Here is a 26743-nt window from a genome sequence, read left to right on the forward strand (position 1 = left end):
ATTCACTGATTAACTGGACATCATTAACTTCACGCAGACTCTCTCACTGGTATATTTTCATCTTTAAATCACTTCTTGGTCTGTTGCCTTCATACATCTCCTCCTACATGTCTCTGCATGAGTGCAGCTACGGAGTGCGCTCTCAGGACATTATTACCTGCAGTGTTCCCTCAATGAGGACTGAACTAGGCAAAAGGGCCTTCTCCTATTCCGCTCCTGTTTCCTGGAATATCTTACAAAAAGATTTGAAGCTCTTGACCTTGACCTCTCTAAGTGTCTTTAAGAATCTGTTGGACACCTGGCAGGGTCCAATGCTGACATGTTCCTGTTGTTAGTTTTCTACATTTGTCTTGGAATCTAGCTGTTTTTTGTTTTGTTACCTTTTCCTTTTAGCCATCCTATTTGTTAAAAAAACAAAAACAAAAAAAAAACTGTAGTATGCTTTTTTTTTATAACTGTTTATTGTTGTTGCTGTTGTCCATTGTTGTCATCTTTCTTTGTTGAAATCAGGTCTCTCTTGTAAATGAGTCCTCGAGGCTCAATGGGATTTACCTGTATAAATAAATGTTGATGATGATACTGCACACAACTATCATATACTACACAGGTTTTGTGATAGGTTATTGCGCAGATAGTGAGTGATATTCAGATTGAATTATGATGGTAAGGTAGATACATAGACACTGTATCATACATGATACAGCCTAGTATCAGTCTAGATACAGCCTAAATAGTGTAGCAGCAATAAACAATAAACACATTAGCTGTCATAAGCTAATATTAGTCATTAGTCAGGATGTGGTTATATTAAGATTAGGATTCTAGATGTTGATTACAATTCCTCTGTTTCTCTACAGTTTGTGTCTCATTAGAAAAAAGGGACTTCTGTGTGTGTGAACAGAACCAAACTTAAAGATTTGATTGCTGACTATAAATCATAAAACACATAAAGAACAGCCAAATGACACGGATCCTGCTCCATTACTGTGGTTAATTTGCGAAAATTGAAACATTTTGAACAAATCTCCCATATTTGATCACTTCAGAGTCTCTAGTCACAATAATATAAAACAAAACCAGTCAAATGCAGAACAAGCACAAAAAAATAAAAGCCTTAAACACAGAACAGATCCAGTGGTGTGTGATGCTAACCGAAGGGATTCATGTGGTCTCCAGGCATCTGTGGCGGTGTGAGGCCCTGCTGGAATGGGTCAGGGTTGTAGCTGTGGTGCTCCATGGTCACCAGCTGCTGCTGACCTGGAGGAAGAGGCCCCGAGTAGGAAGTGAGCAGACCCTCCATACAACCAGATACCACCTCTATAGGAATGAAAGGCAAAAAGTGAAAAAAAGGGGTTCACCTGTGTACTTTACAACAAAATCACCTTTTTCCTCACAGCGTTCATAAACACACATCCACAAAGTTGAGCAGAAATGTGTAACTTGGTAGCACATTACAGTCATTAACTCTTACTTTTTGTCAGACTATGTTAATTTGAATATTGCTTCATTTTATTTAAATACTTGTGCTCTTAAATTGCAAACAGTGTTGCAAAATTTGTTTCCATTAAGAGTTGTATTCTAGGTCTTATGGTGATGATGGAAGAGTCAAATCACTGCTAAAAATCTTCTTCAGCACATAGATTTAAGACCTGGTCTCTCAGGTGAGAAATGTCTCGTAATGCCTGAACCACTCTCACAATTTGAACCTGATGAAATCTGGCACTCTTATCACATGTAGTCTGACCTAAGATTATGTGTAAGGGGTGAAAAGCTGCATAAAGTATTTTCATACATTTTAGTTGATTGATTTTACAACTATAAATATGACAAACCCATAAATGAATGTATATTGTACTGAATGAAATGAAGTGGGTGATATAAATGATAAAACGGTCATCATTTTCCAGCTTATTCTATTTTGTATATTATAATGTATCTATTGGCTTCCTGGAGTTTAAATATACATGCGAATTCATAGAAAAAAACAGACATTTTGCTTTGTAACACTGAGCCCAGATAGATGTAAAGCCAGACGTCAAACCCATAATTTTTATTCAAACAGTATCTTATAGGAAACATACAATAAATATCCAAACTGAATGGCTGTCTGATCTTGAGGATCACCCTTCATCCATGTGGCTCCAGCTTGATCTAACATCAACTTCAAACAATCCCCATTTGCTGGTTTGCTCTGCTCATTTGGTTATCTTGAGCAGCTTCCGCTATAATAAACCTGCCGCAGTGCCAATATTGACACTCTGGAAGTCCCTGAGCAGATAGACGCTGCACTTGCCAAAGCAGCGACGACACTTATCTAAACTGTCTGCTCATATCCGCTGTGGAATCACAGAGGCAATAAGCCTACCAGTCACGAGAAGTGCTACAGAGTGAACCGGTGCTCCTGCTTTATAGCTGCACTGTCAGTAAAACTCATATTTACCAGCAGAGATGGGACTCGGGCTTCAGAACATGGAACTAATTTTAAAGCTGACAAAAACTGGGAGTGTTTGCTGAGTGACTGCACACTGTTTATCCTTCCCTTAATAAATGTAATATTTTAAGCTGTTTCTTCAAACAATTCATCAATTACTCAGCTCTCACTAATCACTATCAATTCAATTATAATGGACATGTTCCAGGTTCCACAAATACCTTTTTTTATTCATAAGCGCACATTAGGTACTACAGTGTAAACACATACAGTATATGTGGATGATGCATATATCTTTACCTTGGCCGAGCCTTTGGCTGTTGTGTTGCTCCTGCTGCTGCTGTCTACGAGCTAACTTCTTCATCTGAAAAAATAAATAAACAGTTGTAGCTTTATGCTTGACGCAAACACTGAAAAAACAACAACCATATATGAATAAAAGCTCTCTCTTTTCATCAAAATAAAAAAGCATTTAGTTACAGTTTAATTTTATATTTAGGATCAAAATTCTCCTCCTTGAATTGCCACCTTATCGTGGTGGAGGAGTTTGTGTGCTTGAATTATCCTAGGAGCTATGCTGTCGTGGGCAATTATAATTGCCCCTGGTAGGGTCTCCCAAGGGAGATTAGTCCTAGGTGACAGGCCAGACAAAGAGCGATTCTGAATATGTATATGGACAGGAAAAAACAAGGAGCTCAATGTCCCTTGCCCAGACGTGGGTTACCAGAACCCCACCCTGGAGCCAGGCCTGGGGTAGGGGCTTGTCAGCGAGAGCCTGGTGACCAGGTCTCTACCCATGGGGCCCAGTCAGGCTCAGCCCAAAAGAACAGCATGGGTTTGCCTTCCTGTGGATCCACCACCTGCCGGAAGAGCCATAAAAGTTGGATGTATGATGCCAAAGGCAGAGACCATGGTGCTCTGACCCTGGCTTACCAAAGCTGGCTCTTGGGACACGGAACGTGACCTCTCTGGCAGGGAAGGAGCCTGAGCTTATGCGTAAGTTTGAGAGGTACCGAATAGATATAGTTCGATGCACAGCAAGGGCTCTGGAACCGATCTTCTTGAGAGAGACTGGACATCATTCCACTCTCGAGTTGCCCATGGTGAGAGGTGTCGAGCTGGTGTTGGTCTACTTGTAGCCTCCTGACTGTGTGTTGAAGTTTTCCCGGTAGATGACTAGGTAGGTGGCTTCCCGTCATCTTCTGGTTGGGGAACGGGCTCTGATTGTTGTTTGTGCTTATGCCCCAAATGGCAGTTCAGAGTATTTGGCCTTCTTGGAGTCCTTGGCAGGGGTGCTGGAAGGTGTGCTTGCTGGGGGCTCCTTTATTTTGCTGGGGAACTTCAATGCCCATGTGAGTAATGACAGTGTGACCTGGAGGGGCGTGATTGGGAGGAACGGCCTCTCTGATCTGATCCTGAGCGGTGTTCTGTTGTTGGACTTCTGTGCTAGTCATAGTTTGTCTATCACAAACACCATGTTTGAATATAAGGGTGTCCATAAGTGCACTTGGCACCAGGATGCCCTAGGTCATAGACCAATGATTGACTTCATAGTTGTGTCATCTGAGTTGCATCCATTTGTTTTGGACACTCGGGGGAAGAGAGGAGCTGAGCTGTCAACTGATCATAACCTGGTAACGAGTTGAATCTGATGGCGGGGGAAGATGCTGGACAGACCTGGTAGACCCAAACGTGTAGTGAGGGTTTGCTGGGAATGCCTGGCAGAAGAACCTGTCGGAGAGATCTTCAACTCACACTTCCAAGAGAGCTTTAACTGCATCCCAGCTGAGGTGGGGGACATCGAGTCTGAGTGGGAAATGGGGGTGGGGGAGGGGGGGTGCTCTGTGAGTATGGGATTGAGGGCCCGTTGTTATGGGCTGTCCAGTCCTTGTACAAGCAGTGCGAGAGTTTGGTTCACGTTGCTGGTATAAAGTCGGACCACTTCAGGGTGTGAGTTGGATTCTGCCAGGGCTGCCCGTCGTCACAGATTCTGTTCATAACTTTTATGTACAGAATTTCTCAGTGCAGCCAGGGGGCAGAGGATTTCTGGTTCAGGATTCCATATCTTCTCTTTGCAGATGATGTGGTCCTAATGGTGTCATCATGTGGTGATCTTCAGCTCTCACTGAAGCGGTTAGCAGCTGGGATGAGAATAAGCACCTCCGAGCACCTCTGAGGCAATGGTGCTCAACTGGAAAAGGGTGGATTGATCTCTTCAGGCTGAGGGTGAGGTTCTGCCTTAAGTGGAGGAGTTCAAGTATCTCAGGATTTGGTTCACGAGTGAGGGAAGAATGGAGTGTGAGATTGACAGACAGATTGGTGCTGCATCTGCAGTATTGCAGACTCTGTACCAGTGAAGAGAGAGCTGAGCTGTAAGGCAAAGCTCTCTCTTTACTGGTCGGTCTACGTTCCTACCCTCACCTATGGTCACAAGCTCTGGGTAGTGACCGAAAGAATGAGATCGTGGATACAGGTGGTTGAAATGTTTCTTCCACAGGGTAGCTGGATTCTCCCTTAGAGATAGGGTGAGAAGTTCATTTATCTGAGAGAGACTCAGAGTAGAACCGCTACTTCTCCACATCGAGAGAAGCCAATTGAGGTGGTTTGGGCATCTAGTAAGGATACTCCCTGGGCGCCTCCCTAGGGAGGTGCTTTGGGCATGTCTGACTGGGAGGAGACCCTGGGGAAGACCCAGGATACACAGGAGAGACTATGTCTCTTGGTTGTCCTGGGAATGCCAGAAGATCTGGAAGAGGTGGCGGTGGAACGAGAACTATTTTCTTGTTGGATGCACTTTACTGACCTTTGCCCTCTGGTTCTGAAACCAGACCTGGACCACACGAACACTTAGCCCAGTCTCTGCAGCCAAGGTTTCTCTGACCTTCAATTAAAAAAAAGTTAAATTAGTTATTGTTTAAGTGAAAACCTGTGTGGCTTAGTGCTGAAGGAACTTTCCCAAATCTCAGGGAAGATTTTTTTTTCTGAAAGAGTCACACACAAAACACAAGACTTTATTATGTTGTATTCAAAAACCTGAACAACTAACATATATTTCTACACATTTACACTTGTTCATTTATTCCAGGATTCCAGGAGAAAGCTTTTATTTCTTGTAATTTTGATGATTATGGCTTAAAAATATATTTTTTTAAAAATTCAATGTCCCAGAAATGTAAAAAATTTAAATATTCCACAGCCACAGCCACGTTTGAAAGTGTGGGCAGGAGTCAAGTCCAGCTGGAAAACAAAATCACCATAAAGCTTGTCTGCAGAAGGAAGCACAATGTGCTCTAAAGTCTCCTGGTAGATGCTGCATTGACTGTGGACTTCAGAAAACTCAGCGGACAAACACCAGCAGAGGACATGGACCCAAATCCTCACTGACTGTAAAAATGTCACATTGGACTTCAAGCAATGTGGATTCTGGACCTCTCCACTCTTCCTCCAGACTGTGGGACCTTAATTTACAAATGACATGAAAATGTACTTTCATCCGAAAAGAGGACAATGGATCATTGAACAACAGTCCAGTTCTTTGTCTCCTCAGCCATGTAAGACACTTCTGATGTGTCTCTGATTCAGGAGTGGCTTGACAACATTGATTTTTTTATGCTGCTCCATGGTCATCATAGAGGCAGACGACTGCCATGAATGTTCTTGGTTTGGAGAATCACGAAGAACATGACGAATGATCTATACTGATATATATATATATATATATATATATATATATATATATATATATATAAAATAGAGCTATACTAATATACTGTACTAATAATCGATCATCGTCCACATGTAGTGGACTAGGCCTACGTCGAAACCCAGTCTAAGGTCAAAACTCTTGACCTTTAGAACCTTGTGGGACAGAAGCTGTCATTTCATGTATTTGAATCCATAAATACAGGTTCACCCATCCTGAGACTTTCTTTCTTGAAGATTCAAGTGAAAAGAACACTCTCTTTTATTATCATTACTATCTTACAAATGTTGATAATCAAAGTGTCTTAGTTCAAACCATTTTAGATGTTGCAGTGAACTAATCAATTTTATTAACTGAGTAATGATTTTTATTCTCATGCAAAAGTTAGAACTCATGTTAAAAGCTGTTGCAGAGTAATTATGCATTTTTCTGATTTCTGCTTTTGAATGAGCAAGTGTGTGCGTTTACAAGGTTACAGTCAAACGAAAAACAAGTTGTTATGTTAAAACTGTCATGTTTTAGAATCCTCTCAGACGTAAATAGAGATGTTTTGCACCTGTTTCTTAAACACGCCACAACAAAACCCTCTCGGTCTGTGAGAACATTTCTGAGCTGTCCCATAACAATTCTCGCTGTCTCTAACCTCTTACGTCACAAAACCCACCCCGTCTGGTCGTTTCTGACCAATGAAAAATCCCAAAAAGTGAACCGGGAAAGAGTCTTTAAAATGTCAGTACTTCCTGGTCTACACGGACTCACGGAGTTACAGACTCAGAGAGTTGGAGAGTTGTCGGAGTTCTAAGAGTTCTGAGAGCGTAGAGTTCGGTGAGAGTCTACTCAAGTTCTGCTGAGTTCTGATGGAGTGCTGTTGGAGTTCCTGACATGACAACAAAGCTCTTCCGAGTTCCATGGGATTATAACATTTTCCACTGAGGTGAATATGTGTCGAACAGAGCCTCGCCATTACTTCGGACGAGTAACAGCATCCTACTGAGACGCTGAAAGGGTGCGTTAAACGGAATCTCACCTGAGACATCTCCAGGTAAAGGAGCCGATTTCATCACCTAAGTGTACTGTAAGGAAAAGCTGAAGAAAGCCGGAGAGTGTCGATTCTGGTGAACACTTAATTTCCCTCACATACCATCTTAACTCCCTCTAAACTTCTTTCCATCTTTAAACTTTTCTATCAAGTAGAAATTCTTCCAGATATTTAGAAATGTCTGTGTAAAATGCTCACCCACATTCATGTGGGTAAAAGATCATAGTTGTACAGTTTTCATAAATGTCTTTGGTGCAGCAACGGAAAAATCATGGCCGTATGATTTTTCCTGATTGATTGCTTTGTTGTTATTTTCATAATTTGCCAAATTAATGTACATGTTTGATGTTAAATTTGATTCTGTAAATAAATGACCGCATTCATTTTGATGGGTCAAATCTAAATGACGTCTCACGTTTGCATTTCCTTAAATTCAATGCACGTTTTATTCAGTCCAGAAAAATGAGGAACCCGCGTTAAATGATGAATATATCCAGCATCTGTTCATCTACACACATTACCACATTAAGTACGCAGAACTTTGCTCACCTTCCTGCAGGGTTTTGAAGAGACCTCAAAGGAAGCCTTGAAGGCTCTCCTCTGCTGGGTGGTGAGGATGGTGCGTGGTCGTTTGGGCCGGCGGGGATCCTTGCTGTCATCGCTGCTTTTCACTGCTGAAAGTTTTTCTGATTTCACAACCAAATCCTCATCCTCACTCCTATCTGTCACAAAACACAAAAATCTGATTTAGCATTCACCCTGTAGTTTTCCTGGTAATAATTTCTTACATACATTTGTTTCCATTATATTATATTAGCTTTTAGCTACTGTTTTCCAAATTTTTGTTTTTAGTTGCATGTTTACTATTTGTAGTTTTTAGCTTTTTTTCCAATAATTTCCTGCGGGATCAATAAAGTTCTATCTTAGCTTATCTTGGCTATAACCTAACCTTTTGCTATATTATAAGAATTTAACCTAGCTAATTTTACCTTTTAGCCACCGTTTTGATCATTTTTAGCTGTTACCTATGATTTGTCTAATTTTAGCTTTTAGATGTTACTTTGAACATTTTAGCTTTTACTTACAGTAGTACATATTTTTAGTTTTTAGCCATGATTATGCAAATATAACGTAATTAAGCTTTTGTGTCCTGTTTTGCTTGACTTTTAGCAATAGTTTAGCTAATTTTAGTGTTTGGCTGCTGTTTTGATGAATTCAGCTTTTGTTCTGCTTGTTTTTAATTTTAAAGATTCAGTTCAAAATCCAACTTTCTGCAAAGTAATTCAGCGCTCAGAATTTTTGCAGAAAATATAATTTATCTTCTTAAATTATGCTGTTAGTTTGACTCTTTGGTTGAGCTGGAAGGTTTACTGAAAAAGATGCAGAAAGCAGTGTGCTCAGGTGGGCCTTTCTTGTCATACCTGAGTCTGAGTCGTCCGGGCTGACTGTGCTGAGCAGGTCTTTTTCCCTCTCGTAGTCTCTCCTGCACAGCAGCTGACCCTTCTTCAGAACAAACTCGTCTCCTTTGCACAGCTGCCGCTCACAGACGCAGCAGCAGAAGCATCTGAGGTGGTAAACACTTTCCAGAGCTCGCATCACAAACTCTGTAGGGGAAATTTTTCCCAAACATCTGCTGCACTTTGTGGAAAATAACCTGGAGTCAGACAGAAGGAAAGAAGATCAGATCATTAAAATTATCATCAAACCTCATTAATAACAAAGGTTCACTTTAAAGACCATAAGAGAGTTAGAGCTAAAACTACAGGTATTGCCTTTGAATTAAAGAATTATTATGACAGGTGTAGCCTTAGTTATGACATTTGACAATGTTTGGAATTCAGTCTTCAAGTTAACAACACAATGATTTAATTACTGTCTGCTAATCTACAGTTAGGTTGGTCATTAGACCCTAACTGCACTGAAATGCTGAGGTAACACATGCTCTCCACCACTCAGCACACCAAAACGCTAAACAAAGATCTCACAGTCTGTGCTCAGATATAAGTTGGGGATGATTTTCAGCTACTACCACACTAAACTTGAATTCTATATCTGTAAAACTGGCCAAGTTAGAATTAATTTTGTGGTTGCTAATGTAAGGGGGGTTGAATTGAGTAGCAGTGTAGCAGTGTCCATTCAATAATTACTTTCTGCAAGATTATTTAAAACCTGTCATTCGTCATCATGTTCGGGCTGCTGTTTAATATACTGTAACATTATTAGTGTTTAACATTTATCTTAGATTTTATAGCATATCATTTAACGCTTGTTTAGCGTATATCTTAGAACCTTATTTACTGTTTTTTATATACTTTATATGTTTGCTATTTTTGGGTCTAACTGGGACCTTGAACACACAATTTCGTTCCACCTCATGTACCACATGTGATGTGGATGACCATAAAGAACCTTGAACCTTGAATCTCGTTCATGAAACTACACACACACACAAACACATAACTTGCTTACATCCACATTGGGGACGCATGTTTTAACAACCCACCTTAAGGGATACGTGGTTTTGGTCCCCAATTACCAAGGTGTCCCCAAATGATTGGTGTGTATGCTGGTTCAAGTCCCCATATGGAACATAAACAAAAACACATAAACACACACACACACACACACACACAGTGAGTGAGTGATTGAGTAAGTGAGTGAGTGAGAGTTTAGATGTTTACCACAAACACTAATATTTTTATAGTCAAACAATGCGCCCAGCTTCACAACAGAGCTGTCTTTCAAAAAAAAAGAAAAAAAGAAAATCCCGCTTAATTTCCAAAAACTGATTTGAAACTAGTTTAAAGAACAAACCCAGAGAATAATCTGAGGTGTTCAGCCAGCCTAGGATCAGTGAGAAACAAGCCTGATCCATAAAAGTTGTTGACACAAGTCATGTTGTTATAGTTGATTGGTGTGTGCAGCTTTAACTTCAGCTTTTGAACAACTAAAAACAACTAAAAATAAATAAACCAGATGTTGGAGAGCAAAACGACTGAACCACTGCTTGCTTGGTATCTTTAATCCTTTCAAGCACTCAGCGTATCTTGATGTTTCTGATGTTTGATGTCCCCCCAGAAGTCTTTTCGAGGGCTCAGATGGAAAGAAAATTAACTATTTTCCAACCACGAAGCACCAAATGTGACACAAATGTGACATATTCAAGAAGGATGTGGGAACCTTTAAAGGAGGTATACATCCTGAATCCTTTTTTTCTAAATCTGTGACAAATTTAAGCTGTCGTATTCAGTGCATTTCCTGTTACTGTTTCTAATAAATGTCTTTAACTGGCTTATTCTAAATCTTTAGGAGAGTAGATCACCTTAAACAGTGATCACCAACAAAAAAAGATTTAATTGAAAACTGAAGTTAAAATTCACATTAACCTGCAAAAATGAGAAGACATTTATCTAGAGATCATCAAATTTTTCATTAAACAAAGTTTAAAAAATCTGGAAAAATAAAAAAAAATGCTAATCTATCTCTCTGTATTACCTGTAATATATCCAATAATTCTCAGTCGAGTCATCTGGACAGTTTTCTTTTTATAGAGTGGCCAAGGTGCCCCGGAGGACACCCCGCTCGGGTTTTTCTAGGGCTAATACATGCGAACGAGCACTAACCCCCCCGCGGGGATGTGTGCATTTATCAGATCCAAAACCCACGTGGGGCATCCTCCGGGGCACCCCGGCCACTCTATAAAAAAGAAACTGTCCAAATGACCCGACTGAGAATTATTGGATTTGGTACCTGGATGATTGAGCATGAACTTTGTTACCTGTAAAGTAATTTTAGGATAGAAAGATAATCACACAAAACTAGAAAAGTTAGCATTTTCTAAAAAAATAGTCTGAATGCTGAGTAGGGAAGATGGTGGCACAGTTGGTAGAGCTGTTGCCTCTCAGTGAGAAGGTTGATGGTTCAAATCCCGGCCCGGAACATTTCTGGGTGGAGTTAGAATGTTCTCTCCGTGCATGCGTGGGTTTTCTCCAGGTATTCCGGTTTCCTCCCACAGACCAAAAACATGCATGTTAGGCTGATTGGTAACTCTAAATTGTCCCTAGGTGTGAGAGAGAGAGTGAATGGTTGTTTGTCTCGTTTGTCTCTATGTGTCCCTGTGATGGACTTGTGACCCGTCCAGGGTGTACCCCGTCCCTCGCACAGTGATTGCTGGACATGGGCACCAGCGACCCCCGTGACCCAAAATGGAATAAGCGGGTAAAGATAATGGATGGATGGTTTGCTACAGATGAACATGATAAATACATTTTATTATTTTTTATATCTGATCTTTACATCACCAGCATGTTTTTTTTTTCTTCTTCAAGAACAAACTAAGCATTCAGATGTGAGAAAAGTCTTGGAATTACATTTGGATATTTGTACCAAATGTTAAGAGAAGCCGTTCACGTCACTCTTAACCACCAAACACCAACTTCAGGCACCGATTCTCCGAACCAAGGCCATGCATGTTTGATTAAGAAATCACAGACAAACAGAGTTAGAGATTAGGGGGTGATTATGGTGGAATATTTAACAACCAAAGACCAAGAATAATATCAGAGTTAGGTCTGTAAATATAAGCATTAATGCATTTACATATTTTGCTGAATCTTTCTGTTGTATCTATGATTATTTGCAGCATTTGTTTCCACTTCTGCAATATAATTCATGAGAAAATTACAAAAAGGCGTGATTGTTCACATCAGATTGCTCTAAAATACCTCATTTATTGGGGTAGATTGAAGAACCCTCCTAAACAATCACTGGCCTCACTTAAAAATGCAGAAAACATTAGAAGCAGTGAATCTGGGAGTGATGTTAGGAGAAGGACGCAGCTAAGAAGAATGGAGGCACAAAAGGGCTCGGTGTTTGGACAGCTGCACTCCTCCTGTCTAAGTGATACTAGCCTCCTTATTCGACAGCTTTTTGCCCATCTCTCACTGTCTGATCACTTGTCTGTTCAAAGCTCACAGCCACACAATGACATTAAAGACAAACCAAAAAAATCATACAGGAGACACTGGTGTAGATATCACTGATTCTTTACAATGCTACTCTGTAATTTGCTTTTTAGACAAAGAATGAGAATATTTTATGATAATCTGACGGATTATTGAATGAATGTCCTTTATTAAATTCAAATATTTACTGCTTACGGCTTAAAGGTGTAAGTTGTGCGATAATGTTTTTGCCCTTCTGCGCATTTGTCTTTTAGTAAGACGTCTAACAAAACTATCAGAAAGTAATTACTGCACGAACAATTACAAATATTTTTTCAAGTCAGCCCAATTCAAAATGGACACCACAGCTAACTGATCTTAAAAAAAACACCAAATACTATAATGGTGACTTTAATATTGAGCTAATGTTTGGTGTGGTAACAGCTGAGGCTGGTCCTCATTTATTCTGAACATTAACAACTTGCACAATAGTTTTATTCAATTTAATAAAGTAGATAATTTTGCCATTACATGATGTCTATTGGAAAAATAAATCATGACAGATATACATCTACAACTAATGAACTCAGTGTTGCACATACTGAGCTAAAATTAGATGTTGTGCTAGTTGAGAGTCATTCACAACACATTGAGTGTGACATATCACAATATTACATGAAATTGCTTTTAAAGATTTGAGCAGAATGGCTACTAGTCCATTGTTTGTCAACATCAGATGATCTTAGTTTAAACTCTGGCTTCCTTCCATAACATATAGCCCTTTAATTTATTTGGAAATTATCTGAAAATTCCCATCTTTTTTTAAAATCAAATAAACTATTCGAACATGGTTAGATTTGCCTCATAACTCGTACAATCTGATTTAACTCAGTGTAAAACCTACAGACATTTTACAAAACCTGTAGTAGATTTAGTTCATAAATCTCTTGATTGTAATATTTAAAATAAAATAAAATTTGTTTAACCAGGAAAATCCCGTTGAGATTAAAAACCTCTTTTTCAGGGGAGAACTGGCCAAGATAGGCAGTAGCAAATATAAAACATTGGTACCACATCACAGTCAAAACATTTAAAGAAACGAACAAAAGAGCAAAAGTAAAATGAACCACCTGTGAAAAAGTAAAGCTTTGGTATCATATCCTCGACTAAAACCACGCCGAGTGATCCCAAAGTTCATGCTCAATGACCCAGGTATAAAATCCAACAATGTTCAGTCAGGTCATCTGGATGGTTTCTATTTTTGCTGACATGTTTCGTTCTTCATCCAAAGGACTTCTTCAATCTGAGGAGCCACCAAACAAAACTGATTCCTACAAACAGCATACTCCATCTAGAGTGTTTCATGGTTCTAGAATTGCGCCGCTCAAGGTGGCTGCATGTTGGAGCAGCTCTGTTACTTTCATTTTGAGATTTTGCTTTTGGAAACTTTAATTCCTCTTTTCTGGATGTAAATCACATTTTTTGGATGATTGTTTCCTCTGGTATCAGATGCTGTGCAGCTGGAAGGATTTTTACTGAAACTTTTTAATTTTGGACATTTGTTATGATGCGTAACCATGGCAACAAGGCAGTTTTCTACAACCAACAGCAGCTGATTAACATCTCAAAAGCTCAAATAATATCTCAACTACAGCCCCAAATCTCAAATGAGTTGAAAGGATGTTCTGTGGACGCATTCTCATCTACCTGCCAGCTGTGCTCGAGTGCCTGACCACTGAGATCCTGGAACTAGCAGGAAACACGGCTCATGACAGTGGAAGGACAGGATCGTCCCTTGGTTCCTGCAGCTGTCTGTCCGCAGTGACGAGGAGCTCGGCAGACTGCTGGGAGGAGTGGCCATCGCTCTGGGAGGAGTTCTGCCCGGCATTCGGGCGAACCTACAGCCCAGGGGAATGGAGAGGCCAGCCGAGTCTGGGTGGACGGATCGGACGGCATCTGCAGCCAGTTTCTTAGGATCAACTGTGGGATGGACCTTTACAAGAGATCCTTCCTGCCTACAGCCATCAGCATCTATAACATCTCTTAATGAAATGAGGATAGCGAGTTACTACAACAAATAATTTCCATCTGGGATTAATAAAGTATTTTTGAATTGAATTTGAATTGAAAGGCTTTTACACACATTTATTTTGCTCTCACAGCATTGCTTCTTCTGGGGGAATGGAGTTTTTCTGACTAGCCACTAGTAACTGGTGCACAGTTTGACATCAGCTGACACAGTTTGTACTCCAAAGCTTTTAGCCTCTCAGATATGCTAATGAGGCATCAACGATGTGACAAACTGACAAATATCATCTGTATGTCGACTCAAGTCACTTTAAGAAAAAGCATCTGCTAAAGGAATCTAGCATTCCTTGAATATAATTGTAGTGACTATTTGTCCTTGCAAACCAACCAACAAACAAAAATTAATATAACTGAAGGCAAATGCAACTCAAATAGTCACTTGTTGCGCCGTGAGTTTGTGGTTTATGCAGTACAAAGGAAAAGGTCCAAATGCAGTTTATGGTAGGTTTACTTTATCGTTGGCAGCTAAAAGTTTTGACACATTTCACAGGATCCATTGCTGATACACCTGTTCTAAATCCTGCATGACTGCTCACATCGTTACTCCACCTCTGACTGGTAAAAAAAAAAAAACATATGACCACCCACATGCCTCTAAACCTCCCTAAAGCCTACATGTTTTACCTAGAATGTACCCACATCCCAATCATATATACATATATATATATATATATATATATATATATATATATATATATATATAAAAACTAAACAAATTACTAACAACAAGTTTATTCTAAACAATTATAATTAAATAAAAATACTAATTTATATCAAACCTAAAAATAAGCTAATTTATAAGCTAATAAACTAAATTCAAAGACTTGACAAAAAATAGACAAATAGCTCCTACAATAATAATAAGTGCTATGTGTTGTCATCATTGCATGCTCCGATACAATGACAAAATTAGTTTTCTGCATTTAACCCATCACACCTAGGATACATCCAGGTGGAGCAGTGGGCAGGAATATGTCATACTAATCAATTATGATTGCCTTTCATGGCAATAACAGCAAAAATTATAAACGTAAAGGTGCCATCCAACTACATGTTCACTGGACAACCATCTTCTAGTGACTCCTGGTACCACTGCATAAACATTCACTGATGGACAAAGTGATTTGTTGAAATCAAGCAGTTTTCAACTGCAGTTTAGAGGTTTAACACTTCAACATAGAAAAATCTTCTGTCCACAGGTCAAATATACTATTCAACCCATGTTGGGCTTCTCTCATTTACCATAACATAAAATTTATTTATAGGACATCTTTCAAACAGCTTAGCAGAGAACAAACCAGTGAGCCTTGCCTAAATTGTGGCCACTCTAATGTCCACATTAGTGGCCTTAGAAACATAAAGCGGCTTTCTGCATCTGAGCTGTCGACTTTTTTCATTTATTTATTTACTTTTCGGTGTTGTTTGACTCAGTAAACCATGATATCCTACCATATGGATTCTTCAAGACAGGAATCTCATCGATGAAACACAACTAGTTTGAATCAGACCTGATAGGGTGCTCTTTCAAGATGTAGACAGACAGACAGAAAGATAGACGGACAGACAGACACAAACACAAAGCAAAGAAAACAAACGACAAACGTACATATCTTAATACATGCCCTCAGGGATACCTCTTGGCTCTAGGCTTGGACCCATTCTTTTTTACAATACTATGCAGCATCTCTTTGGGACTGATTGTCACTTGTGGTTTCTCATATTTCTAATAAGGTCATGATACCCATCTGTAGTTATCATTCCCAGCAAATAATGGTCTCAGTTGGATCTTAGCTTGACTCTTTAACATATATTCTCCACAAAATTGAAAAAACAAAAACATAATTTTTGACTGAGCCACTGTTGTAGCTGGTCTGTCAGTGTTGCATCTTATAATTCTGAGGCTATGGGTTCGATATTTGCATCAGGAAAGCTATCCGGCATAAAACAATTGTCAAAACTTTTATGAGAGTCTGCAAGGTCGCCACCAACCTTGCAGAATAGAGCAGCTATAAGAACAACAGCTTAAAAATAAATGGCGAACAGTTAACACTTACATACCCTTTTAACCTCTCCAGGTTCTCAAGCACTAATCGACACACACTCTATTAAACTGTATATTTCACACTTTATAAACAACACGTTCTATATTTTGGCTCATACCCTATAAACATGTTGTTGTTAGGATTGAATGTGTAATTGAGGACCTAAAGAGGAGAGTGCGTGTCTAGAGTTCAATAACTTGTCCAAGAGCACTTCGGTGTGCTACAAGGACTAATTCAGACAAATCAGTACAGATACCTGCAACTTTATTGGCCCAAAGAAATTTTAGAGGACCTTATCTGGCCCATGATCTGCCTGTTGAACAGGTCTGATTAGTCTGGTGTAAGTTATGGTTTTCTCACACTTTAGCTATTTCAATGCATTTTTTTTGTTCAACTATCACAACACCTTTAGTGAAAAGTTTACAGGTTAACAAAAATATGTCTGCTTTTTGTTTAAACAAAACTGACACTTGCCAGCATCACTCATTGATTTGCGCTGGGCTTTTAATGCACAAAACAGAATCAAGTAACCCCTAATTATTCTATGATCAGTGTTGTATTAATCATAATCAGCTAAATCAACAGAGTGTGAACAGGGTCAGGGTCTGCACCGGGCCCTGGTTTCACCTCACACAGGCTGCTGGAGGGAACACTGAACCCACCCGAAGGTGAATAAATGAGTGCATCTAATTGATAGCTGTCACCAAGCAGGTTGAAGTGAGTCCCCAGAGAAAGAATTGGCCTAACTCTGACTTCTTGAGCTTTGGGTGAGCAAACAGTAGAGCCCCAATCTTTGAAGCCCGCTTTTATTTCACTCTGCCTCACTCACAATCATCTTTTGATTACTCCAACTAATTAAAACCCCAACAAGCTGCCACTCGAAGCTGCCGCCCTCTCAGCCAGCCTCTCCCTTTAGATCACTCAGCTCCCTGAAGAGGGAGAACAAACAAGAGAACAGTGAAGGAACACACACAGTCTGTTTTTACTACTTCATCCTTTCTGCAGTCCTCTTATCCTCTTTAATCCCATGTCTCTTTATGTCTTTTAAGCTGTTGGAGCAGCATGGAAGCAGAGGGCACAGGGCCATGGGTCAAGGCAGCTTTAAAGAGGTGGTCCTAGCAGTGGTGGTCCAGAGTTGGGCTGAAATGAACTGTGGAGAACATTTCTATGAAGCTACTCTTGGAACAAATCTTAAGTCACACTGAAAGCTGTGCCACACAAGATTATAAAACAAACAAGACTAAAAGTCTAGAGCCACACTAGAATCTGTTTGTTGAAGACCAAAGCCTCAGCGGCTGCCCCATGAAACTGCCTCAATCTGAGGACTCCACATGTTGGTCATCTCCAACCATTAAAAAAATAATTCTGATTTCTACGTCAGTGAAACATGAGCATCATTGAAACTAGTACTTTGTTGTGAATCTAAAGTACTGCTGATTGCATGGATCCATTCTGACAAATCAAAATAAAACAAGTATACAAGAATGTGACTCATACGTTCATCATATATACTATATATATATATATATATATATGTATATGTATATATGTGTATGTATATATATATATATATATATATATATATGTATATATGTGTATGTATATATATATGTTACAGTATATTTGAAGCACAGTCTCTCTTCCTTCATGCCTCAACAAATTTAATTTGGACTTATAGTATTTCCACCCATCCATTATCTTTACACGTTTCTTCCTGGGTGGCTGTGGCTGAGTGGAATGAGCAGTCGTCCTCCAATGCGAGAGTTGGGAGTTCGAATCCACCAGCAGTCACATGCCGAAGTGTCCCTGGGCAAGACACTGAACCCCTCATAGCCTCTGATGTGTGTCCCATCAGGGTATGAATGTGAGCTAAAGCACTGATTAGTCTCATTAGAATGATTTGTTCAATTAGCTTTGTAGAGATCTAGTAGAGTGCTGTATGAATGGGTAAATGAGGACACAGATTGTAGTGTAAAGAGCTTTGAGTATCTTGAAATTAGATTAAAAGGCGCTTTATAAGTACAGTCCATTTAACATTCCTTTTTGGGCCACGGAGGTCACTGGTGCCCATGTCCAGCCATCACTGTACAAGAGACAGGGTACACCCTGGACAGGTTGCAAGTCCAACACAAGGACAAATAGAGACAAATGAGACAAATCTTGTATATTTCAGGTCAAGCTAGATGATGGATATTATCAGTTTATTTCTCTAGTTCTGATTCCACATTATACAGCTCAATATTATTCCTTTAAGTTAAATAATAATTCTACCATATTAGGCTGTTAGCTTTACTTTATTATTGTATACTCACCGAAGAGTGTGTTCCAACTACAGGGGAATCACGCTCTTAAGCCTCCCTGGTAAGGTCTATTCGGGGGTTCTGGAGAGGAGGGTCCATCAGATAGTCGAACCTCAGATTCAGGAGGAACAGTGCGGTTTTCGTCCTGGCCGTGGAACACTGGACCAGCTCTACACTCTCAGCAGGGTCCTGGAGGGTGCGTGGGAGTTTGCCCAACCAGTCTACATGTGCTTTGTGGACTTGGAGAAGGCGTTCGACCGCGTCCCTCGGGGGGGCCCTGTGGGGGGTACTCTGGGAGTATGGGGTACCGGGCCCTTTGATACGGGCTGTTAGGTCCCTGTATGACCGGTGTCAGAGCCTGGTCCGCATCGCCGGCAGTAAGTCGGGCTTGTTCCCGGTGAGAGTTGGTCTCCGCCAAGGTTGCCCTTTGTCACCGATTCTGTTGATAACTTTTATGGACAGAATTTCTAGGCGCAGCCAAGGTGTTGAGGGGATTCGTTTTGGTGGCCTTAGGATTGCTTCTCTGCTTTTTGCAGATGATGTGGTCTTATTGGCTTCATCAGATCGTGATCTACAGCTTTCGCTGGAGCGGTTCGCAGCCGAATGCGATGCGGCCGGGATGAAGATCAGTTCCTCCAAATCCGAGGCCATGGTCTTGAGCCAGAAAAGGGTAGAGTGCCCTCTCCGGGTCAGGGAGAAGGTCCTACCCCAAGTGGAGGAGTTCAAGTGTCTTGGGGTCTTGTTCACGAATGAGGGAAAAATGGAGCGTGAGATCGATAGGCGGATAGGTGCAGCATCTGCAGTGAAGCGGGCGCTGTACAGGTCTGTCGTGGTGAAGAGAGATCTGAGTCAAAAGGCGAAGCTCTCAATTTACCGATCGATCTACGTTCCCACCCTCATCTATGGTCACGAGCTTTGGGTTGTAACCGAAAGAATGAGATCTCGGATACAAGCGGACGAAATGAGTTTTCTCCGCAGGGTGTCTGGGCTCTCCCTTAGAGACAGGGTGAGAAGCTCGATCATCCGGGAGGGACTCGGAGTAGAGCCGCTGCTTCTCCACGTCGAGAGGAGCCAGTTGAGGTGGCTTGGGCATCTGTTTAGGATGCCTTCTGGACGCCTCCCTGGTGAGGTGTTCCGGACACGTCCCACCGGAAGGAGGCCCAGAGGAAGACCCAGGACACGCTGGAGGGACTATGTTTCTCGGCTGGCCTGAGAACACCTCGGGATTCCCCCGGAAGAGCTGGCCCAAGTGGCTGGGGAGAGGGAAGTCTGGGCCTCCCTACTTAGGCTGCTACCCCCGCGACCCGACCCCGGATATGCGGAAGAAAATGGATGGATGGATGGATGTATACTCACCAATTCTGATTATATTATGCATGCAAATATGTAAACTAAATGAAAACTTATTTGATTTTTGTTTAATTTGAGAAGTAGCTCAATGTGCCAAGCTAAAAACTTTGATACTTATTACAATGTAGTTGATGAATTTCATAACTGAATAGTTTAAATATGACGTCTCAGAGGTGCTCCATTACAGTCTTTATTTCTTCTGTCCATTATCTTGACCCGCTTTTTCCTTTTCAGGTCACGGGGGTCACTCATGCCCATGTCCAGCTATCACCGTGCAAGAGGCAGAGCACACCCTGGACAGGTAGGTCTCTAGTCCATCACAGGGACACATGGAGACAAACGAGACAAACAACCATTCACTCTCTCACTCACACCTAGGGACAATTCAGAGTTACCAATCAGTCTAACATGCATGTTTTTGATCTGTGGGAGGAAACCCAGGCATGCACAGAGAGAACATGCAAACTCCACCCAGAAAGGTACCGCTCTACCAACTGTGCCACTGTACTGCCCTTGTTTCTTCCAAACAAGGGAAATTAAAACAGATAATGAAAAGATGGCAGCAAGTTTGCAAATTGGAGTACTTTTGTCTTAAAATAAATTAATTTAAAATGTTTTTCATTTGGTTAAACTTAGCCATTTTCATTGTCATGCCATGTCATTTGTAATGCAGTATATTACCTAAATCCTTTTTTGCTAGACTGATCAATAATTTTGTGTTGCTTTGTTTATTGAAACAATAACGAAGTGCATTAAAAAGTATGTTTTTACTACAAGATTAAATAAATTGAAGCATAAATTAAAACACCACAACAGATGTTTGGTACATCTCTTTGCATAATTGAAAGTAACTGATGACAAAACTGACTGTTTTTATTAATTTATTTATCCTTTTTTTCTTCATATTTACCAGAAATCTCTATTTATTTCCTAAATTTTTCTGAATTAAAAAAGATCTGTATTTTCAGACCTCTCCATCATCATCGAGTTCACAACTTTTAGCTCCACATTTGGCTTCTGCCACCAACTGCAAGATTTTCAGGACACTAAAAAATAAACAGCAACCAAAACTAGCAGTGGTTTGGGTTTAAGTGGGGGAAAATAGCTGGCAGGAGGCCAGCTGAGAAGGCTGAAACACGCTGAGACAGAGAGCACCCAAAACAAGACATGAGGGGGACAAAAATCCCTTGTGACACAAAGAAATAAGAAACCCAAAGGGCCACGACTTTGTACAAGGAAGGCAAGTTAAACTTCCTCATGTTTTTTTTTCTTCTTCACAGGCAAGAAAACACAGGTGTGTTTTTGTTTTCTAATATTTACCTAGCAAGTAATCAAAAATAGTCTATTAGCATAATGATGAACTCCATTAAAAGCCTGTGTACACACCCCTACATCTCTCCCACCTGAACTACCTGTCTGTCACACCACCTGGCTAAGCCATCAACTTTGGAGATGTACTCCAGCAAAATCTTTATTATTAGACATCCATTAGCCCTGGCATTAACTACATCCTGACATCATGTAGTGAAGTCCTTAAAGAAAGTAGCTTCAGTCTGTTTGTTCCTGCAGCTCTGTAAGATGGCAAATTAATTGCATTTTTAGTCCTTATTGGTAGCAATACAGCTTGGTATACTTATCAGTTGTGTACCTGGTCCTTATAGGGTACGTACTCAGTAAATACCGAGTACGTACTTGGATACATACCTCATAAACACCAAGTATGTACCCTGTAAGTACACAAAGTACAATTTACATGTCCCTTTGGTACCTGGTACATATCCCATAAATACCCTATAGAAGGAATCAGTGATAAATGGAGGTAAATTGGGGAGTGGTGGCATATAGGTTAAAAACTGCAAGCCAGTGATCAGGAGGTCACCGGTTCAAATCCCCAGACCTTTGAGAAAAGATGAAGCACCCACACCTGCATCCAACCTAATTTGTCTCTCTGTGAGCCCCTGTGCAAGGCCCTTAACCCCCCCCAGCTGTGCTGCATCTTGGATGGCAGCCCTCTGCTCCACATGTGTGTGCTCACATGTGCAATGGGAAGAAAATGCAGAGAATTATTTTTCCCATTGGAAATTATAGAGAAGGGTGTCTCAGTTGGTTGAGCTGTGGCCTCTCAGCAAGAAGGTCGCTGGATCGAATTTGTAAATGTTTTCTTTTTTTTTCTTCTTTTTTTATAACATAGATTGATTTAAATAAAAATAATATTGTTGTAGTTTTGTTCAATGAAAATGATATATTGACTAAAAGGATGGTGTTGTATGTCGATCATCGGCTGTTCTGACTTCCAAATATTAACATGAGCAAAATAAAACTCAGTTAAAGTCTAGACTGCGTAATGTATTGCTGCCCCTTTTGTAGTCTTGCTGTACACCTAAATTGCTTTTGTGCAAAAAAAACCCCACACATGCACACCTAAACACATAAATGACCAGCTTTCCAAAAACCAGACAGTTGCTCTTTATTTTGACCGCACAAAAGCTGCCAGTTCTTATTTAAAACAACATATACTAGCAAGTTAAAATCATAGAGAGGAAGACGGTGTTGCACATTATTAGAGCTCCAGTATGGAGGGAAAGTCAAATTGTATTAGAGGAAGGTTGCCATGGTAACCATCAGCAGGTTGCATGATGTTAAACCTCAGTGTTGGTGGACCAGTGGTAGAGAAAGAGGGAATCCTCAAACTGTTTCTGTCTGTGCTGGAAGAAGCTCTTCTGTGTGAGCGCTCACTCTTTATCAAACACCTACAGAAGAATGTATTTTGATTTTAAATTTGAAACTACGACCAAAAATAACAAGCGCCTCTTGCACAACAGGCACCAACACATAGAGATGAACACATTCAGTTTGATTTGTGCATATTAGGAGCAAAAGAAACTTAGCGCTTGGTGCTGGAGCGATTCTCTTCTCTTGCCAACAAGCACAACAGCTCATGCCAAATGACAGAGAGACAAAAACGTGGAGGAGCTGTCTCATGTTCAAACCCATGGACAGCAAGAAAATAAATGTGCAAAATATATGGGAAGCTCTACAAGCAAACAATTTTTTTAGGCATTTTATCACATATTAACAAAAGCGTTTCTATTTACACAGAAATAGCAAATAACTGGATTAACGGAGAAACCTATAGAAGAAAGGTCTCCTGTTGTATCCTTATTTATGGAAGGCACATTATTAGGATCAGACTAACAGGACTGGTTAAATAACATTTTAACTGTCTTTAAACGCCTCATCAGGACGAAGAACAATGACTTGACTAGAAGTCCATTTAAGTGATTGCATTGTTTGATTTGTGATACTGTATTTATTTTAGGTTTAGTTTATGTTAAAACCACATTTAAATATGAATTCAAATGAATTAAATTATGAAAGCACAAACATGTATTTGCCCAGAACAACAGAGAAGTCATAGCAACTTATCACAAGAGTACGAGCAAGAAAGAAAACAGCTGATTTAACATCAAATAAGCTTCAACACACACATCTAAAGCCAGAGGACGAAGAGAAACCCCACGCAGGCCCAGTGAAAACACACAAACTCCACCCAGTAAAACCTCAGCCAACAAGCTTTAAACGGAAACCCTTCTCTCCATAATGTAACAACACTGCCCACCACTGTGTATCTCTTTGTCAAAAATACATCAATAAAAAGCAATTCTTACATCCCACAACACGTCTTAGAAATAATAGTTTAAATTTCTACATTTTGAGAATTAAACCGTAAAGAGCAGAGACACAAGTTCGGACCAGATATGTCATTGTTCCATTAAATAAAACTAATAATGTTTATTAATGTCTTCCTGAACTTTACACAGTCAATCATTTTACAAAATCCAATGAAAATTTTGTTTTTACAAGTCACATTAAAATATTTATCTGATTCCAGTGCCTGAGCAGAATATTTTTAATTCTCGTAGGGCACTTCTTTCTAATTTTAATTAAAATTGTTCCTAAATCTGATAACCAAGGGAGACATCATCTTTTAGAAATACAATTTTACTCCCCCCAAAACATTTTTGACCCTTACCCAAACACACATGGGGAAGTGAGAACAGTGTAATCCAAAACATTAGACTTTTCACCAGCACATTCTCTAAAGACGTCTTTAAACAAACCACAGCAGACGAGAGATGAAGTAAAGAGGACCCTTTGTGCGTCAACGTGCAGCCGTTCTAAAACGTGTGTTTGTGTTTATTACTGTGTCTCCAGTTTTGAATATGGGAATGAATTTGAAACTGCATGCAACTGCTGTGTACACTGAATTTAGACCATGGTTGTGCACTAATGGTGGTGGAACCTTGGTTCTTGGGACTTGGTTGAGCTACACCCAATAGTTTCAGGAAATACATGGAGCCATCGCCTGAGGGGAGAAATCAAAGTCTGGTGATATGTGAACCAGGATGTGAACAAAGTGGTGGACAAAAGCTGGACCCTGAATATGTTGAGTCCTGGCTTCATGAACTGGATTTAGGTACCAGTTGCTGACAGGAACAAAAACAAGAGCTTGTGGAGGCTCTGAATGGTGTCCTGAATGGGCACTATTGGGGAATTTCATTATGTTTCTAGTAACTACAGTATCAGTACTCAGTATGGACAAGTATCCAAACTGAAGTACTTGCACTTGTACTTGGTCTGACAAAACTAGTATTTACACACTCCTAGATTCTGGGGAACTTCAATACCCATGTGTGAAATGATGGCGTTAGATGACAGGGAGTAAGTAACAGGAACCGTCTCCCTGATTTAAAACTGAGTTGTATTTTTCTTATTTGACTTTGGTGGCCTAGGCTGTCCCTAACAAACACCATATGAGTATAGGGTGGTTCCTTAGAGTACTTTGTATCATGTTCCTCTTGGACTAAAAGGTGATAGTAGATTTCTTTCAATTTGACTTACCACCCTGTGTCTGGGATTACTTGAAGGTCAGAGCTGTCAATTGATTACAACGTGGCGGTGAGTTGGATCTGATGGCTAAAGATGCTGCCAGACTGACCTGGTAAATCTGAACAAATAGTGAAGGTAAACTGGGAACGTTAAATAAAGGCCCCTTTTCTTAAGAAATTCAATTTTATTCTTCAAAAGGGGTTTTCCACATCCTGCACGTGGTCTGGGACATGGAATCTGAAAATGTTGCATTCATTGCCTCAGTTGCAGATGCAGCTTTCAGGAGCACTAGAAAGTCATTGGTGTTTGGTTCATTGGCAACCAGAGAACATGTTGGTGGACACCAGTGGTCACTGAGGCCATTAAGATGAACAAGAGATCTTTAGGGCTTGGCTGTCAAGAAGGAATCCTGAAGCAACTGACTGATACAGGATGGCCAGAAAGACTGCCGATGTTGTGGTGAAAATATTGGGCGTGAGAGGAATTTAAAGAGGCCACCGAGAAGGACTTTTATTTGGTTTCAGAAGGTTGTGAAAAACTATTCAATGATTCAAAAAGAAGGACTCATTCCAGGCTTTGTGGGGTTTGGGCAAGGAACTGCTGTACTGGACTGTGACCATTGTCAGGCAGGCAGTATAAGAAACACTTTAAGGATATTCCTAATCCAATCACCATGTCCATCTTTGAGGCAAAACCTGAGGACATTGGGCTCAGTTTTACTTTAGAGATAGGATGAGGAGCTCTATCATCTAGGGGGAGTTCAAAGTAGAGCCATTGCTCATCCTCATCAAACTTAGTCTGCTGAGGTGGTCTGGCATCTTCATTCAACCTTTATTTACAGTATACAGGTTAGTCTCATTGAGCCTTGAGGACTCTTTTACAAGAGAGACTTGTTTTAAACAAAGAGCACGGATTTCAACAGTAGACACTCATAAAAAAGCATATAAATTGAAAAATAAATGGAAGAAAATTAAATAAAACAACGAAACAAAAACTGTTACATTATAAAGTGACATAAAATACTAAAAAAAGGAAAATGTCTGCATTGGTTTTTGCCATGAACTAAGCAGTTGTTTAAAGTCCCTTAGAGAGGTCAAGATCAAGAGCTTCAGATCTTTTTGTAAGATATTCCAGGAAACAGGAGCGGAGTAGAAGAAGGCCCTTTTACCTAGTTCAGTCCTCACTAAGGGGACACTGCAGGTAATAATGTCCTAAGAGTGCACGCTGTAGCTGCACTTATGTAGTGACATGTAGGAGGAGATGTATGAAGGCAACAGACCAAGAACTGATTTAAAGATGAAAATGTACCAGTGAGAGAGTCTGCATGAAGTTAATGATGACCAGTTAACCAGTGAATACAGGGTGCAATGGTGGGTACAATACCAAAATAGTCCATGCTCAATAATCCAGGTATACAATCCAAGAATTTTCAGCCAGGTCATCTGAACATTTTCTTTTTTTTTGCTGAAACATTTCACCTTCCATCCAGAAGGCTTCATCAGTCAAGGAAACACACAACACAAAGCTGATTCTTCCCCCCAACAGCTTTCTCCAAAGTGGAACAAACCAGTTATGTTGGTGCTAAAATGCTGTCTTTGGCATGCCCCCTCCTCTGGTGCCGGCCCACTTCCTCGTCCTGGTTTGTTGCACTTTGGCATAAGCTGTTTGGGGGAAGAATGAGTTTTGTGTTGTGTGTTTCCTTGACTGATGAAGCCTTCCGGATGGAAGGTGAAACGTTTCAGAAAAAAAAAACTGTCCAGATGACCTGACTGAAAATCGTTGGGTGGGTACGGTAGTTACAGCCAGTTATGAACCATAGTGCACCATGTTAAACAGCATCCAACATCTGCAGGGTGCTTGTAGGAACGTTCATGTAAATAATGTCACCGTAATCAATGGAGGGAAGGAAAGTCACAGTTACAAGGTGTTTCCTAGTGTTCAGAGTTATACAGGATCT

At 40.3% G+C, this 26743-nt stretch overlaps 1 protein-coding gene across 2 annotated transcripts in view; it reads right to left on the reverse strand.

The window, feature by feature from the left end:
• The window catches only part of LOC119425072 (LIM/homeobox protein LMX-1.2-like), a 56354-nt gene that overhangs the window by 6979 nt on the left and 22632 nt on the right, over positions 1-26743 (reverse strand). For both annotated transcript variants that reach the window (XM_037692597.1, XM_037692596.1), the window contains exons 3-7: positions 8595-8827; positions 7723-7895; positions 5235-5312; positions 2732-2795; positions 1153-1317 (exon numbers count right to left, since the gene is read on the reverse strand). In XM_037692597.1, the coding sequence (XP_037548525.1) occupies positions 1153-1317; positions 2732-2795; positions 5235-5312; positions 7723-7895; positions 8595-8827 (713 nt within the window). The remainder of the gene's footprint in view (positions 1-1152; positions 1318-2731; positions 2796-5234; positions 5313-7722; positions 7896-8594; positions 8828-26743) is intronic.

The sequence above is a fragment of the Nematolebias whitei genome, chromosome 18 (genome assembly GCF_014905685.2).
Source record: "Nematolebias whitei isolate Nwh7 chromosome 18, NemWhi1, whole genome shotgun sequence".
NCBI classification, from domain to species: Eukaryota; Metazoa; Chordata; class Actinopteri; order Cyprinodontiformes; family Rivulidae; genus Nematolebias; species Nematolebias whitei.